Source organism: Siphateles boraxobius, unplaced genomic scaffold (genome assembly GCF_051911475.1).
Source record: "Siphateles boraxobius isolate OS27281-9 unplaced genomic scaffold, OSU_SipBor_1 171, whole genome shotgun sequence".
NCBI lineage: Eukaryota > Metazoa > Chordata > Actinopteri > Cypriniformes > Leuciscidae > Siphateles > Siphateles boraxobius.
The window spans coordinates 157,286-172,043 of NW_027508779.1; the positions used below are offsets into that span (position 1 = coordinate 157,286).

Sequence of the window (14,758 nt, forward strand, 5' to 3'; positions counted from 1 at the left end):
ATTTAAATCAGTGTTGAATGATGGCAAAGGTAATCTAAAGGTAAACATAAAAGAAATTAACATTTAACTTACAATTAAATATCCAGTATCGGCTGGTATGAATACTATATATATATATATATATATATATATATATATATATATATATATTAGAGGTGGGCATAGATTAATTTTTTTAATCTAGATTAATCTCACTGGAATCTTGGAATTAATCTAGATTAAAATGGCTCATTTGAATTATGCCGAAGGCATTCAGAATATGTGTGCTACCCAAATAATGACTAAAAGTAAGTCTTTGAGAATAGTTTGCCTCGCGTAGGGATGTGAATTTCTGCCAAAAATGCTATTCGACAATATAGGAGCAAAAGTCGAATATCGTTCAAAAAAATAAAATAAAAATAAATAAATAAATAAAACGCACAATTACAATGACAGAAAGGGAGGCCAATTTCATCTTTAGCGATTTGTCATCAAACAAACTGTTTATTATTAAAAAATAATAAGCACGACGTAGCTACAGTCCGTTTTTGCATTGCCAAACCAGATGGAAAGATCAAAAAATAATGTCATATGTCATAATGATTTTATGTGAACCTGCCTTTACCGGCAATAGCCTCCTCCTTTTCAACAAATTAGTTTCAATCAATGTAAACTATTCGTGTGACTATGCCCCTGCGCAATACATTACCGCGGGATGGCGGGTGTTCATTTCATAAACTGTAATGTTAGTTTATTTAATCTGTTAACCTTTGCCAGTGCGCCGACGCTCTGAAGTGTTTTTTTTTTTTTGTAGCCTATAAATTAATGTATATGTCCAACGGATAATGTCATACTTGTTAGTAGTGCTATCGTTGCGTAATAATCTGTTTGGTTGTAAAATGTATTACCTGAATGAAATGAAATCGAATGTATCGTCCTGTGGAATCATTCATTCACAGACAGCTTACGAAGATTTTCAACTAATAAAGATCTTCATCGCTGGCAAAAATATGATGCATTTGCAGATTTGCTTTCACTAGACTAAACTGTAGCTCTTGGTGTTCTTAAATCTTCCTGTTACGAATCCGAGTCGAGTGTGATTGAACGCGCTTCAGACGATTCAGTGCGTGAGGAACTGAACAGATCATTCAGACTGATTCGCAAACCGATTTAGACAGATCTGCCAAATTGTTTGATGAAGTCTTTGAACAGAATCGACTCAAAAGAGAGATTCATTTGTAAATTGAGCATCGCTCATGCCCATAAAAAAAGATACAGCGCGCTTGGAATAAACTCATTTAACAGGATGTAAAGGAAAATACCCTGATGCGCGATTTGCGCGAAAATATAACGATATTCGAAAAAGCTATTTTATGATCCCAACCCAACTTTGAGAATAGATTAACGGCGATATTTTTTTTATCGCCCGATAAGAGTCTCACGTTAACGCAGCACGTTAACGCCGATAACGGCCCACCACTAATATATATATATATATATATAAGTGCATCACTAGACTCCTCCAAATGTCTTGCTTAATTTAATTTTAGTGAACTATAACCATTAAAACATTTGTTGCCTAAAATAAACTTTAATTTACATAAAATAAATATGAAAAATCAGCTAGATCAAATAACATTTCTCATTTTTTATTTAGTTGATGTACTGAACTTGATGCACTAAAATAACTAAATCTAAAACTGCAATAAAAAATGAATAAAAACTACAGTATATAGACATATTAAAAAAACTGACTAAAACACGCAACAAAATGACTAAAGTGTTAAAAATAAAAACAAACTTTTTTAAATATGTATGTGTATATATATATACTATTATCTCAACGATCCTATAAAATAACACTACTGGAGACACACAGAAAAAACTATAATTTTAAAGTTGAAGGTTGAATTTTGACAGTTGTGTCTGGAAGTTTGAGTATCTTTCTCTCAGTCTCTCTGTACTTGAATCTCCTTATCTTTCACTCTCATATTAATTTTTTTTTCAGTTTTGGTTTCTTATCACCACACTCTCACTTTCACATCTACAGACTGGAACCTCTCACATTCCAGCGTGTCGAATCGCACAGACGCTGCCCTGTCGCAATGCTCCAGCACTCAAGCAGGACACTCACTCTTTCTCTACATCTGCCTCCAATCCTCCCAGCGTGTCCTCCAACATTCATCCCTAGAGAAAACAAATCCACACTGTATACAAAACTGAAACTCTGCCTTATTCAGATCTACTCGAGATTAGCCGCCTCTAAATTGAGCATAACCCCACTATTCAGCGTGTGACAGTCATCTCAAGTCTTGCTTTTTGAACAAATTCCAACATATTCCTTTTGAACACTTTCCCAGTTGCCCAATTCAATAAAACGTCTATTTTTCCAAAGTTAAGCTACCTCCTTTAGGACGACTTTTTGTACCCCGTTGGCAAATGCAAATGTGGGTTGAGATATAGTTGAAAGAGGTCCCTACCTAAACCTCCAGAGATATCAATATGGATGCTCTGGTGACACTTGACTCTTTAAAAAAGAGTTCCAGCAAAGACATTATTTCATATTTTATTAACTCAGCCCCTTCAATTAGACTCCTCGGCCCTCTAAATGTTCAGTCGCTGGTCAGTCCTTGAAGCATAGAGTTTTTATCCATCAGAAAACCAAGGTCGTATTTGTAACATCCATAGAAATCCATAAAATTATGCCTGGTTTAGCCAATCATTTCATTTGCAACATATGAAAGGCGACAGAAGGGAAAAAGGATGAAATGGGAATTACAGGCTTGGCCTATACCTGCTTCTGCTCATCTCATGTCCTCTCCCACAGCCTGATCAGTATTCCCAGCATTCCCCGTCCTCTCCATTACCCACTACTGGCAGCCAGTCAGGGACACTTTCTTTTGGCAGGTAAGCGGCCCACAAGGACAAAATGGACACACGGGCAATTTAAATGATTGGAAGCAGTAAGTAATATATTAGAGAGCCCTGTGTTTGAAAAGTCAGAAGTAAATTGCACGTTATTAGTGCCAACTCAGCGAAGCAGAAAACACAAGGTTTATAGAGGAACGAGTTAAAGTTAGAGATGCGAAAGATCAGTATGAAGATTCTTCGGTATCTCGTAGATTTTAGAGTAAAGGTCGTGATTGTGAATGAAGGCTTTGTGGTGCATCGTATCGGAGATACCAGTGAATATTCTCCCTCAATTTCAGACTAATCCCCAAATCTCTGCCACACGGCCCTCAACGAGAGGCGGTGGCTTAGAGATGTAAATATGATGTCTGAGAGGGCGTCCCTGGTGAGTTTAACCCCATCTTTGGAGTCTAGGTTATTTGCAGGCCTGTGTTTCCCCCTCTATTCATAATCCTCCATGGAGAGCTGAAATTGGTGCTTGGTCTCATTAGAGGGCCTGGTCATACCCCTAACACACCTGAGATCGATGGGTACAGGCCTTTAAGTGGTCGTCTTGGTTATTAAACGCAGGGGAAGCCAATTTCTGGCCGAGGAAAGCTAATCCGATCTCACATTAGGAACCCATATTGGCTGGAGTGGCGCGATAGGGAGAAAGGGATGAAACGGGGTTGTGTGTCCTCTATGTGTACTTACTAGATGGGCTGTTCAACAAAAGCAATATTGTCAGAGCAGAATCACATGCTTTCTGCAATCCATGCTCTTATTGTACTTCTAAAAATGGCCAGTTTAAAAAAAAATGCAGACATTTTCTCATATTAAAATATTTTAAACTCATGTGATTTCCACCCCAGTATCGTTTGTGCATGAGAGAGTTGGTTGATGTATTGATAGAGAAGTCACATGACACACTTTTGGCTTAAGTAACTGATATTTTTGTCTTTGGATGTGAAAAGTTGAAGATTAATTTTGCAGAACATCTTTGAGTCACATTAATTACGCCAGGAAAAGAGAAATATTTACCCGCATTGAGCAAATTAGTATAATAATGCAACATGTTGCAGATGAGCATGTGGTTTGATTCTCTTCAAAGATTTTGTGATTAGATTCTTAAAACAAAATCAAATAAGGAGATGAACACATGCATCAGATGAGCAACCACCTGCTCCCAGGAAATATTCAAAGAAATCTGCTGTAGTCAAACTAGGAACTTTGGCACCAAAAACAGAAAAGACCAAAAATTTGACAGAAAAGAATGTGGTATGTTGAGAAGTTCCACGTGGATTCGTTCAGGCCTCATCTTCAACATGATTTAAAATATTTTTTCAAAATTGGTGCTTTTCCCAACATTTCCTGACTTTCTCTGTAAGAGGTTCCACAGACATATTTTGGCTTCCTTCATACTTCTGCATAGATTTTTGATGTTACTGATCAGATGCGATTTGGCCGAGTTCAACAACCCTGTCACATTCAATAAAACATTGTTTTTGCCTTTGTTGCGATGTTCTCTGAAAGCCCCATTAGTTCCCGCTCCCATTATCTGCAATCCGCATGTCACTTCTTGTTTGACTTTAGTAATATGTAATGTAATTTTATGGAGGCCGAGACAACGTATTTGGATGTTATTTGATCTTTTATTTTTTTTCTTGAGACCCATCTCTGTGCGTTTCGAGCCATCTTGGCCTTAAGCTAATTATTGAATGTAATCACAGACATAGGTTAGAGTTATACAGTTACACTTCGACTGAGGGGCCTCGTCATTAGACCCATGAACTGAATGTGAACTGAACACCGACAAAAGGAAGTGTATTAAAAATCATTATTGAGTTCAGTTCGTAATTGAATAATAGGGCCTCCCTTGGTCTGGTGAGTATTTTTGTACGGCCTCAGGCTATTCGGATTTCACGGTTCTGTTTTCATTGGGACCTCATGCGGTGAGTTGTGGCCTGACCGAAATATTCTATGTCTGTAAAATTTTGACATTCTGTAAGCTGCATATGCATGCGTACGGTATCAGATGGTAGTCGCAATATGGGCATATGCTGTGGCAGGACGTTGTTGAGGGATGACAGGTGGTTGCTGGGACATTTGCATAATTATGGATGTACCACATACACTTGTAGCAAGTCATAAACTTGGTGCCAGGTGGCAAGACACTAACAGTAAATCTGCCTGTCGACACTCAGACACAACTGCAGATGACATGTGAACGCTTTACTTTCATGCTGACTGTGGATAACGCAAGGTACAGGCAGTAGCAAGGGAAAAAAAGGGAGGTTATTTTTTCCCCTCGGGTCTAAAATGTCACTGTCTGTGGCTATTTTAATCTGAACTGGTTTGATATGTTCTATGATATTCATAAAATGGAGAACTTTAAATGAAATACTGTACTCTCATGTCCATTATATTGCCAACTGTGGCAATTTGCGATCTACATTTGCAATTCACCTTTTGCTTTCCCTGGAAGAAAGTATGTCAACAAAAAGGCTTGAAATTACATGATGGCGACAGAGTTGTCATTTATAGGTGAATTGTTCCTATGATGCATTATACAAAATTTCCAATATTCCTAGAATCAGAGTAGCTTTCCAAGAATGTGAAGTCCAACAAAATGTATCAGTCTGCTTGTCTGTTTTCACGCAATTGGAAGGCTGCTTCCTAATAAGGTTGCGTCCACCCTAGACCAGCTCATCTGAGGCTTCTAGACAAGTCTTCTCCTCAGCATTAAACGCTAGAATGAGCTGATCTAGAAAGTCTGCATGGCACGTCATGAAGGTTTGTGCTTTGGATACCATTGATGCATCCTTCAAAATATTCTGAATGAAGGATGCAATCGAACGTCACCTTTCCTAGGATCCTTCAAATATGTGACAGGGGGAACAAGCGTGCCAAGTGTCACTCTACCAGCCCATGACTCTGATAGTTAACAGGTTAAAGCAATACTGTAAGCCCTTTATATAAAAAAAGAAGCAATACATATATACATAGGCCAGTATTATTTTATGGTTACAGTTATATTCATTGTTATCAGGCATTTTTATATATAATGCTTTAAATAGAGCAACATAGTAACGAAACGCGTTTGTCCGTTTAGGGCCACCGTAGAAACATGTCGGCGCATTTCAATGCAAGGGAACCCGCGGTGTGTGTAGACAGAAACTGCTCATTCTAAGGTAATACAAATATAACGGTTCATTAAGTAAGTCTTTTTCAAGGTAGTGAGGAAACACGCTCTGTAGCGCTGTGTGTTCTCTGTCGGCTACACTAGAAACATGACCACACAATATGTCGGCCTCCACAGAAGGAGCCCGTGGTTATGGAGATATAAATGTCTCATTCTAAGGTGATAAAAACATAACGGTTCATTATGCAAGGTCTTTATACACCATTGAAAACATAGTTATGGATCTTTTATTGAATTGCTGTCAATAGATCCTCAGAAATATTACACAATGCACCTTTAATAGAACGTTTTAGTAAAAAGTAAAAATAAGTCTAGTTTGTACATGCCCACGAGCACAGAGCCCTACAAACCAGAGCAGCGATCTGAGCTGTGTGAGACGGGAAGAGTGAACCGGTATCTGACTAATCCCCCCCCCACCTGCCCTGCAGTTCAAACCCATTACAGCTCCGCAGCGCAGGGACACCTCTGTCTCGCCTCTCCCATCTTTCTCGGAAGCGTGTGTGGTGTGCGCGTGCCACAGAACAAGCCCAGCTAAATGGTCCTATTGCCACCGCCTTTCTTTGCAATGCTCAAAGGAACTGGCTTTTTGTCAGACATAAATGTACTCCTGTGTCCCTATCACACTTTTGCGGGACTGAAAAGGGCCTTTCTGTAGGAAATCGAGCCAGAGTGTTGTGTTTGTTATCTGTGGTCATATGGGAAGGATGTCTTATTGCACTGAAGTGAAGATACCCCAGTTTTTGGAGTGAGATGCATGAAAATATGCTGTTAACAGTAGATCTTTCTCATCTCTCTGTTTCAGACATGCCCTTGCATGTACGGCGTAGCAGTGACCCAGCCCTGGTGGGTCTTCCCGAAGCCCAGCTTCAGCCAGAGGAACCATCTCGTAAGAACCCCACACGCTGGTCCACCACGGCAGGGTTTACGAAAGCCAACACCACCAGCGGAACCAATAGTCTAGAGCGAAAGGTGAGTTTTCTTATATTCTATTCTATTTTTCTATCACTCAAACCAACATTTTTTTTTATTGGAAACAACATACAGAATATTAATTTAACTTTCTGAACTTGCTTAAAAGAGGATGTTGTAATTACACCTATGGAGGCAAAATCATCTTCCTTCTTCATCTTCTTCACCATTTCAAACATTTTAAAGTAGCCATGGATATTATGCCCACTTGCATATAATAATAATAGCTCTAAATGGCGATCACATCAAGGATTATAACCATAACCGTGCGGCGCATTGTGCGCTAAGCAATCTCCAGTGGGCTCGATCAATCGCAACTGTTTCGGCTCCGTCCCATGGTAGGTCGACAGCACGCAATCTTCGATAAATATACACCACCATGTTTGTCTCGGGCATCCATGCTTCCGCTTCCTGTGGGATGGCGTCCACGACATGGCCATCTTTGGGTAACAGTTCTTCTGTATATTTCCACACTACAACTATAATGATAACTAATCACTTTCCGAACGATTTCTGCCTGATAAACGATAAAAACATTGACAGCCAAACACAATCAACCCAACTTTAAAGAGCTCGAGCATTTAAAACAGCAGATGACATAATTGCATCACGCGCTTATAATAAACATAACATTATTGACCGTCGATGTGGGCGCTAATACGTGTATCGTTATAGTTAGCTTTATAGTTATAGTTCTTGGTTTGAATGGGCCTTAATATTAGAGAATTTTTTTTTTATGCTGGGGCCACACCACAAGATATTCGGGCCGATTTTTCCACTTCCGACAATCCTAAATGAAGTTCCGATTATCTTGATGGTTCTACATATTATATTATCAGTTTTGAACATGTTGAATATTTACGATCAGAAATCCTGATGTGTGAGGAGAACCCCGAGGACAAATGCGCACGTACTCTGTTGATTGTCAGGTGGAACGAAACAGTACCCGATCAAAAAGCGAGCTGACCGAAGACGAAAGCATTTACATGTAAAGTCCATGCTCCCGCAGTCTCCATGACTTCACCCAAACCCTTTTCTTTTTCCTGTGAATATTCTGTCAAAAGCATTCTAAACATTATCATAGCAATTTCTTTCTGCCTATCGTCCGCCATGTTTTCAAACCTGAAGATTGTGCTAGATTTCCCATGTTTACAGTCGGGACTGTGTGCCCAAAAAATCTGTTTGTGTGCCACGATGTGAAGAAAACACACCACACACTATAGGAGCAAAACTGTTAAATCTAGGATTTTTTTGTCCTCATGTTTGTGGTCTCTCACATTTTGAACATAGATTAAATAAGATTTTAAATATCTTTTGGTGTGGCCTCAGCGTTAGCTAGCGGTGGGCGGCGATCTACAGGTATAAAAGTTTAAAGCTTAAAGCTTTTTTTAAGCTATAGGTTAAAAAAATCATATTTACCCAATTAGTGAATATAATTTTGCAATCTAAATTTGATGAGTTAAAAAGACTTATAGTTATATTACGTTTTTCACACAACACCAGTGTAGTCTGACTCACAGAAAATAAATAATTTTAGCAATTACTTCTATCTGTTATCTTTTTAGGTCTAGCATTACTTTAGGAAATTCTCATTAGGACATTATTGTTTTTCCTACATCAGTGTGTTATTGACCAAAAGAATATTGTGATTTAGATTCTGCTTAATGATTTAGATAATCCTTTATATTAACTTTTTTTTCAGTGACAGGCTGATATATTTTACAGACTCAGTAACTAACTATTTTAGTAACTATTTTAGAGGCTCAGTCGTTGTAGGAGTCAAATCCTCTGCCAGAATTTCATCTGAGGTCAAATTAGATCGCAACGGTCAATATTCGGCGAACATGTCAAACTAACGATCAAAAACTTCAGATTCTTTTAGGATTTGCAAAATTTGTCTCAGACGGCCAAAACCGCACAGTGTGCACCCGACTCCGGTTTTTATCTGGCACAAATTGAAGCAATTTACACCAATTGGAGCATTTTTAGGACAACTTGTAAGAAGTGGCTTCACTCCATCTCATTCATCTTGAGATATCCTAGATGACCGTTGCCACCGCTCATTGTTGACCTGGAACTCTCTTGGTTATGGAACCATAAGTCTTTGCTGTAAGAAGAATGGGATCTGCTTTCTTTGTTTGTTGCTTCCCTCTTGATTCTGGCCTCATTGCGATGGTCAATGCCTTTGGCTTTAAATGAATCAGAGAGGCAGATTCTGTTTTCCTCCCTAGTCTCCCTACGGCAACCAATGAAAAAGAGGCCAATTATCCTTGCAAAATGGCTGCTCTTTTGCAGTGATGACAGGCCTTCAGTGCTTTGAAACAGCAATAGTCCAAATTAAAAGAAGGGCAAAGGGGATGGAGCGAGGGAAGATGGAGTACTCCGAATGTGACACCGCAACCCTCGATGAGATTAGCGCTTCTCATGCCGTTCACTAGTAATCCTGTTTAAAAGCACTTTGCTTGTCGGTTTCTTCCATAATCCAAACGCTACACTCTTATTTTAGCAGAGCAGAAGAATTAAGCTGTTATTTTTTACCTTTCGTTCTGCACCGGATCATTTATTTCTTGATTGTTTTTGGGGGATTTCGTAAGAAAAGCGTATGGTGTCTGGAAGGTCTGTTTTTGGTTGATACTGTCAGATGACGATAAGCAACCGGGTGAATATAAATGTGCTCTATTTTAGCACCAGTGAATTCGTGAAATGAACATAAAGGTGTTAGTTCACCTTGAAGTAAGAATAGCTGGCACTGTGAAGTAATGTAGCATATTTGCATTTTGGTTGTCGGCTGATATATGCAGAAAATAGTTCTTCTCCAAAACTCTCCAAAGCTTTTTTTTGGATGCATCTTACAACTTTTGAATATAACTATCTCATTTTATCTGGCCAAGACTTGCAGGTCTGAGCGTCAATGACTGTCCAAGATAAAGAAAATAATTAAAATATGTAGCCTAATTTAAAAATGTGCGTCAGGTTTTTTTTTTTTCAATGTCGTGGTGTAACCATCAAGGCAAAAGCAAAATAAATAATATCCTTACACCTAGTTTTTTTGACATTTTACAACCTGAACTAACCTTGCCATGTTTATTTATTTAATTAAAAATATATTCATCATATAAAATATGCATTTTAATCATTGTGTATACATTGCATTTTAATGTATTTATTTTCTATTATGTTGTATTCAGATTTCTATTAACATGAAATTTTAGAGCATAGCACTATCATTGAGTGTAGATCCTCCTTATTGGCCAGAATGTGGCCCGTTCTGTGTTTTTACAAAGCATTGTTTGGTCTTCGTGGATATTCTCTCATATGGAGCGTAACATCTGTCTCTCAGTATCTCTTCCTGAACTGTAAGAAACCTATAGGCCTCCTGCTGCATTTGGAGGCTTTGTCGAGGTAGGCCAATGCCTCAGTCACTACAGCATGCTCATTCATAAGGCCATCTGTATGAATTCTTCACTCATCCTATGGGCCATTGACCTGGTTTTCTTCATGTTCCTCGCTGTGTCTCTTCCTCCTCTATTTTATCCTGCTGTTTAATGTCAGGATTACCTATATAGATCATTATGCCATGCAGGAATATCAAAATCACTTTGTGTTCCAACACTGTATGGGGTCGCGGTTATGTCCGGCTGTGGATTGGCTCATGCTATAACTCTTTTTCTTCGTCATTGTTCAGACTAGGTCATTATCCAACAGTAACGGTGCTCAGGCTTTCTAGGATAAGGCCCTGTGTGTCACAGGATAACCTGTTTTAGGTTTGCTTTAAAAACTTTTCAAATGAAGATTTGACTTGAGCTCCATTGCCAGAGGGCGTTTGATTTCATCTTTGTGAAAACATGCAGTGTAACATTAGAGACATGGTGTGAATTAGTAGCTTGTAATGGAGCTCCTTATTAGTGAGAAAAGAAATTAGCATGCCATATAAATTTAGGTGGCCTGAATGATATCATTGTTGGGCTTGGATCCAAGATGAGCTTCGTACACCATCCATTGCACAGTGAGTTTAATCTGGGTTTTCAGTGAGGTATTGCTATATTGCACACCATATATTTAAAGAAATTGGTATTCCTATTATTAAAACCCAGTCTGCTTTTGTGTAACAGCTAAGCTGGTTTAATTGTTAAAGTAGCTTCTTGTTAACCAAGACACACATACTCACGCGTGCGCGCACACACTTTCAAACGCTCACACTTCCATAATGGATCAAAGTTGTTGGTGTTTTACTGCCACTAATGTTCATTTCAGATGGAAACTGCAGTGAATTTTATGCATAAGTATATTTTTGGAGTTTTACAAAAATGTAGAAGAGATAGATACTGTACATATTTCCAATAAGCCTGTTACTTTTTGGGTTAACTAACCCTTTAAAGTCAGCATGAAACAGAAGATGCAATAGGCTTTTCTTTTCATATTGTGCTGTATATACGAGTGAAACGCTCTGGGCTTGATTGTGTCCATGGGGAATTGATTGGATGGTTGTGGATTGCTATTGGCTGATCTCCTGTGAGTGACAGGTTGCTCCGCCCTCGTCATCAGAGAAGAGAAGAAAAGCTGCAAGAGGGAGGGGAAGTTATTTTGAATATAAATGATGAGGGCACATGGATAATAATAGTAAAAATAACTACTAGTGTACTAATTATGAGTTTAATAGCAGGTGTAAACGGCCTCTTTTATTGCCTGCACTGTTTCAGGGTACGGATCTGGAAGCGTACCGCAGCCTGCCTCGTGATGGCGTCCCCTGGGCGTCTCAGTTTCAGAGGGAGAACGCCCGCTCCTCTCTCAGTGCCAACCATCCCATGGTGGACCAGTGGCTTGAGCGCCAAGAACAGGTACTGTCAGGAGCTCTTCTGCTTTTCCCAGTCCCAAAGAGCCTCTTAACTCCAGTTAACTGCGTTGATCTCCATAAATAGATTTATTTATTTTATTATTGGGTTTTTTGTTTGAGTTAAGATTGGACTCAGGAGTCAAGCATTATTGAATACAGTATTTCTATGGAAAAAGGATTGTGAATGAGAGAATAAAGAGGGAATGACACCCAAGTTGTTGGGTGAGATTTCACTAACCTTACAAAACGAGGGCTACGGTCTCCATAGACGTGGAGTGTCTTTGAAATGCAGCTCTTTTGTCAATGTATCGGTGGAACTGTCTAAAGGCATGTGGGAGGTATTTCAAATCCCTCTCCCTCTCGCGGAGAGAAGAGAAATAAAAGAAAGAGGAGAGGAAGGAGATTGAGATGTTTGAGGTGCCAGGCGTGCTGCAGGGAATTCACTTATTAATTTTCGCAATCGATTTTCTTGAACCGCCAGCATCCATTTCACTCTTTCTCCCCACTTTTCTTTCTTTGGCCCATTGAAACGGCTGTGACAGAGGTTCGGCTGCTTGTTTGCAATTCAGGTGGTCTCAGTTTCTCATTCCCCAGCAGTTTGCAGAGACCCCATGACACCCCCCACCCCCCCCCCCCCCCCCCCCCCCAGCACCCCGAGGGCCCGTGACACAGAGAGTCGTGCATCATCATTAGGGAAGGCATCTTGCGTGGAGGAGCCTCTGGGTTGGATGTCGGGTTGAAAGGAACAGTCAGTCAAGGCCTGAGCTCAGCCTGACAGACTCATTCATTTGAGCTTGAGTCTATTACAGCTTAGCCCAACACACACACACACACACACACACACACACACACACACACACACACACAACACACACACACACACACACACACACACACACACACACACACACACACACACACACACACACACACACACACACACACACACACACACACACACACACACACACACACAAACACACTCACGACCCGGCTCACTTTCTCAAGACACGCCATCGTAGCACCTCTGCCCTCTTTTCTTATTTCACCATGCCTGTTTTCCACTCCTTTCCCTCCTTTTCCCTCTTAGCAGGAAGTGGTTATTTGAAGTGACAGGCAGATTTCAAGACAGATGCAGAGGTTCTGTTGTTATTCAAGCACGTTAATAATCACACACACACACACACACACACACACACACACACACACACACACACACACACACACACACACACACACACACACACACACACACACACACACACACACACACACACAGTAAATATAAACTACCGTACCTAGTTTTTCACCTACCTTTCTTAGTAGTGATGTGGTAGAGTCATTGTTTTTTTATATATATATATATATATATATATATATATATAGAGAAGTTTTTAATAAATTGCGTATATTTTTCTGCACATTTTTGTCATTTGGAATGATGAGGGAGAGAAATGACACAGTTTTTTATTTTATTTTAAACCCTCCAGATCAGTGTTATTTTAGTATCATTAATATATTATAATACTTTCTATTCTTATTTTGAATTAGATATTAATATTATTATTATTATTATTATTATTATTTTCATTTTCATTTTAGTTGAAGTTTTATTATTTTTGTGATTTTTTTATTATATTTTTTAAATGTGTATAATTTTTTTATTAAGTTATAGTTATTTTTATTTATTTACTTTGACTTTTTTATTATTTAAAATAAATGTTTCAAAGTAATAACGAGTTTGAGTTTTTTTTTAATCCATATAATAATATTTTTTTATATGGTTTTAGTTTTAGTTAATGATAATAACCCTGATCTATATTTGTGTTAGTCTGTATTATGTGATGTAAGATTCAGAAATTAATCAATTATTTTCAATGAGTCAAACTGGTTTGAATCAATAACTGAATGCAGCTGGTGAATAACTCTTAAGTTTTATATAATTAAAAAAATAAATATATATATATATATATATATATATATATATATATATATATGTTTACAAGTAATGCATAATCTTGTAAAGTTTGTAAAAGACAGTGTGTTTATGGTTTTGTCTGACAGTATGCAGTGCCCACAGTGCTTGCAACATTTTTGAGTAGTTTATTCAACATTGCACAGCATAGTAAAAACACAAGAATATCACAAGTCAAGTTAGTCTTTGTGTTTTACATTCACTCAGTCTTTCTCACTGTATGATTATCGTTTCCACTGGCTTATCACAGAGTTCGAAGTAATTATGTCTTTATTGCCATCTTAAATATCCATTTAATCTTTTCATTTCCCATTCACTTGTATTAGCTCTAATTGTTTAGTTGCCTTCGCTCTTCACAGCAGACTCAGTTCGATATAGCCTCCATTCTATTTGCATAATGTTGTGGCTTCTTTATAGACCTTGAGTAAGCTGCTTAATTAAGCCTAGCTATTTTATCTTTATTAACCATGTCACGAATGCCAAAGTATGCATTTTAAACAACTCCCAAGGTTTGGGTTTTCGGCAGAAGCCAGGAGACAAACTCTATTGGTCTTTTTTTTTTTTTAATAACTATTCCATCAGCTTTAACCCTGAATTTGGTACTGGGGTCTATATGACCCCAATCGACTTTTCCTTAGTAAAAAAAAATGGTTCCCTTCATCTCAGTGGAATAAGATTTTGTTAATTTTCCTACATTATCTATCTATACACACACAAAAAAACTGGGCTTGATTCGGTTGTTCTATAGGCATGTAAAAAATGTTTTTACACTTCTTGTCTTCGGGGTCAATATGACCCCACATTAAAATGAATGGGAAAATCGAAAAAAAAATGTTTTTTTTTTTCATTTGTAAAAAAAAAAAAAAATAAATCTGAAACTTTCCATACCGCAATGAAGTCCTGGTACTAG

The 14,758-nt window shown here is 38.3% G+C and overlaps 1 protein-coding gene across 1 annotated transcript in view; it reads left to right on the top strand.

Annotated features, from left to right (window-relative positions):
• The window catches only part of pard3aa (par-3 family cell polarity regulator alpha, a), a 466,122-nt gene that overhangs the window by 142,020 nt on the left and 309,344 nt on the right, over positions 1–14,758 (top strand). Inside the window, exons 4-5 of the mRNA XM_077232480.1 lie at positions 6,873–7,039; positions 11,740–11,877. Of these exons, the coding sequence (XP_077088595.1) occupies positions 6,873–7,039; positions 11,740–11,877 (305 nt within the window). The remainder of the gene's footprint in view (positions 1–6,872; positions 7,040–11,739; positions 11,878–14,758) is intronic.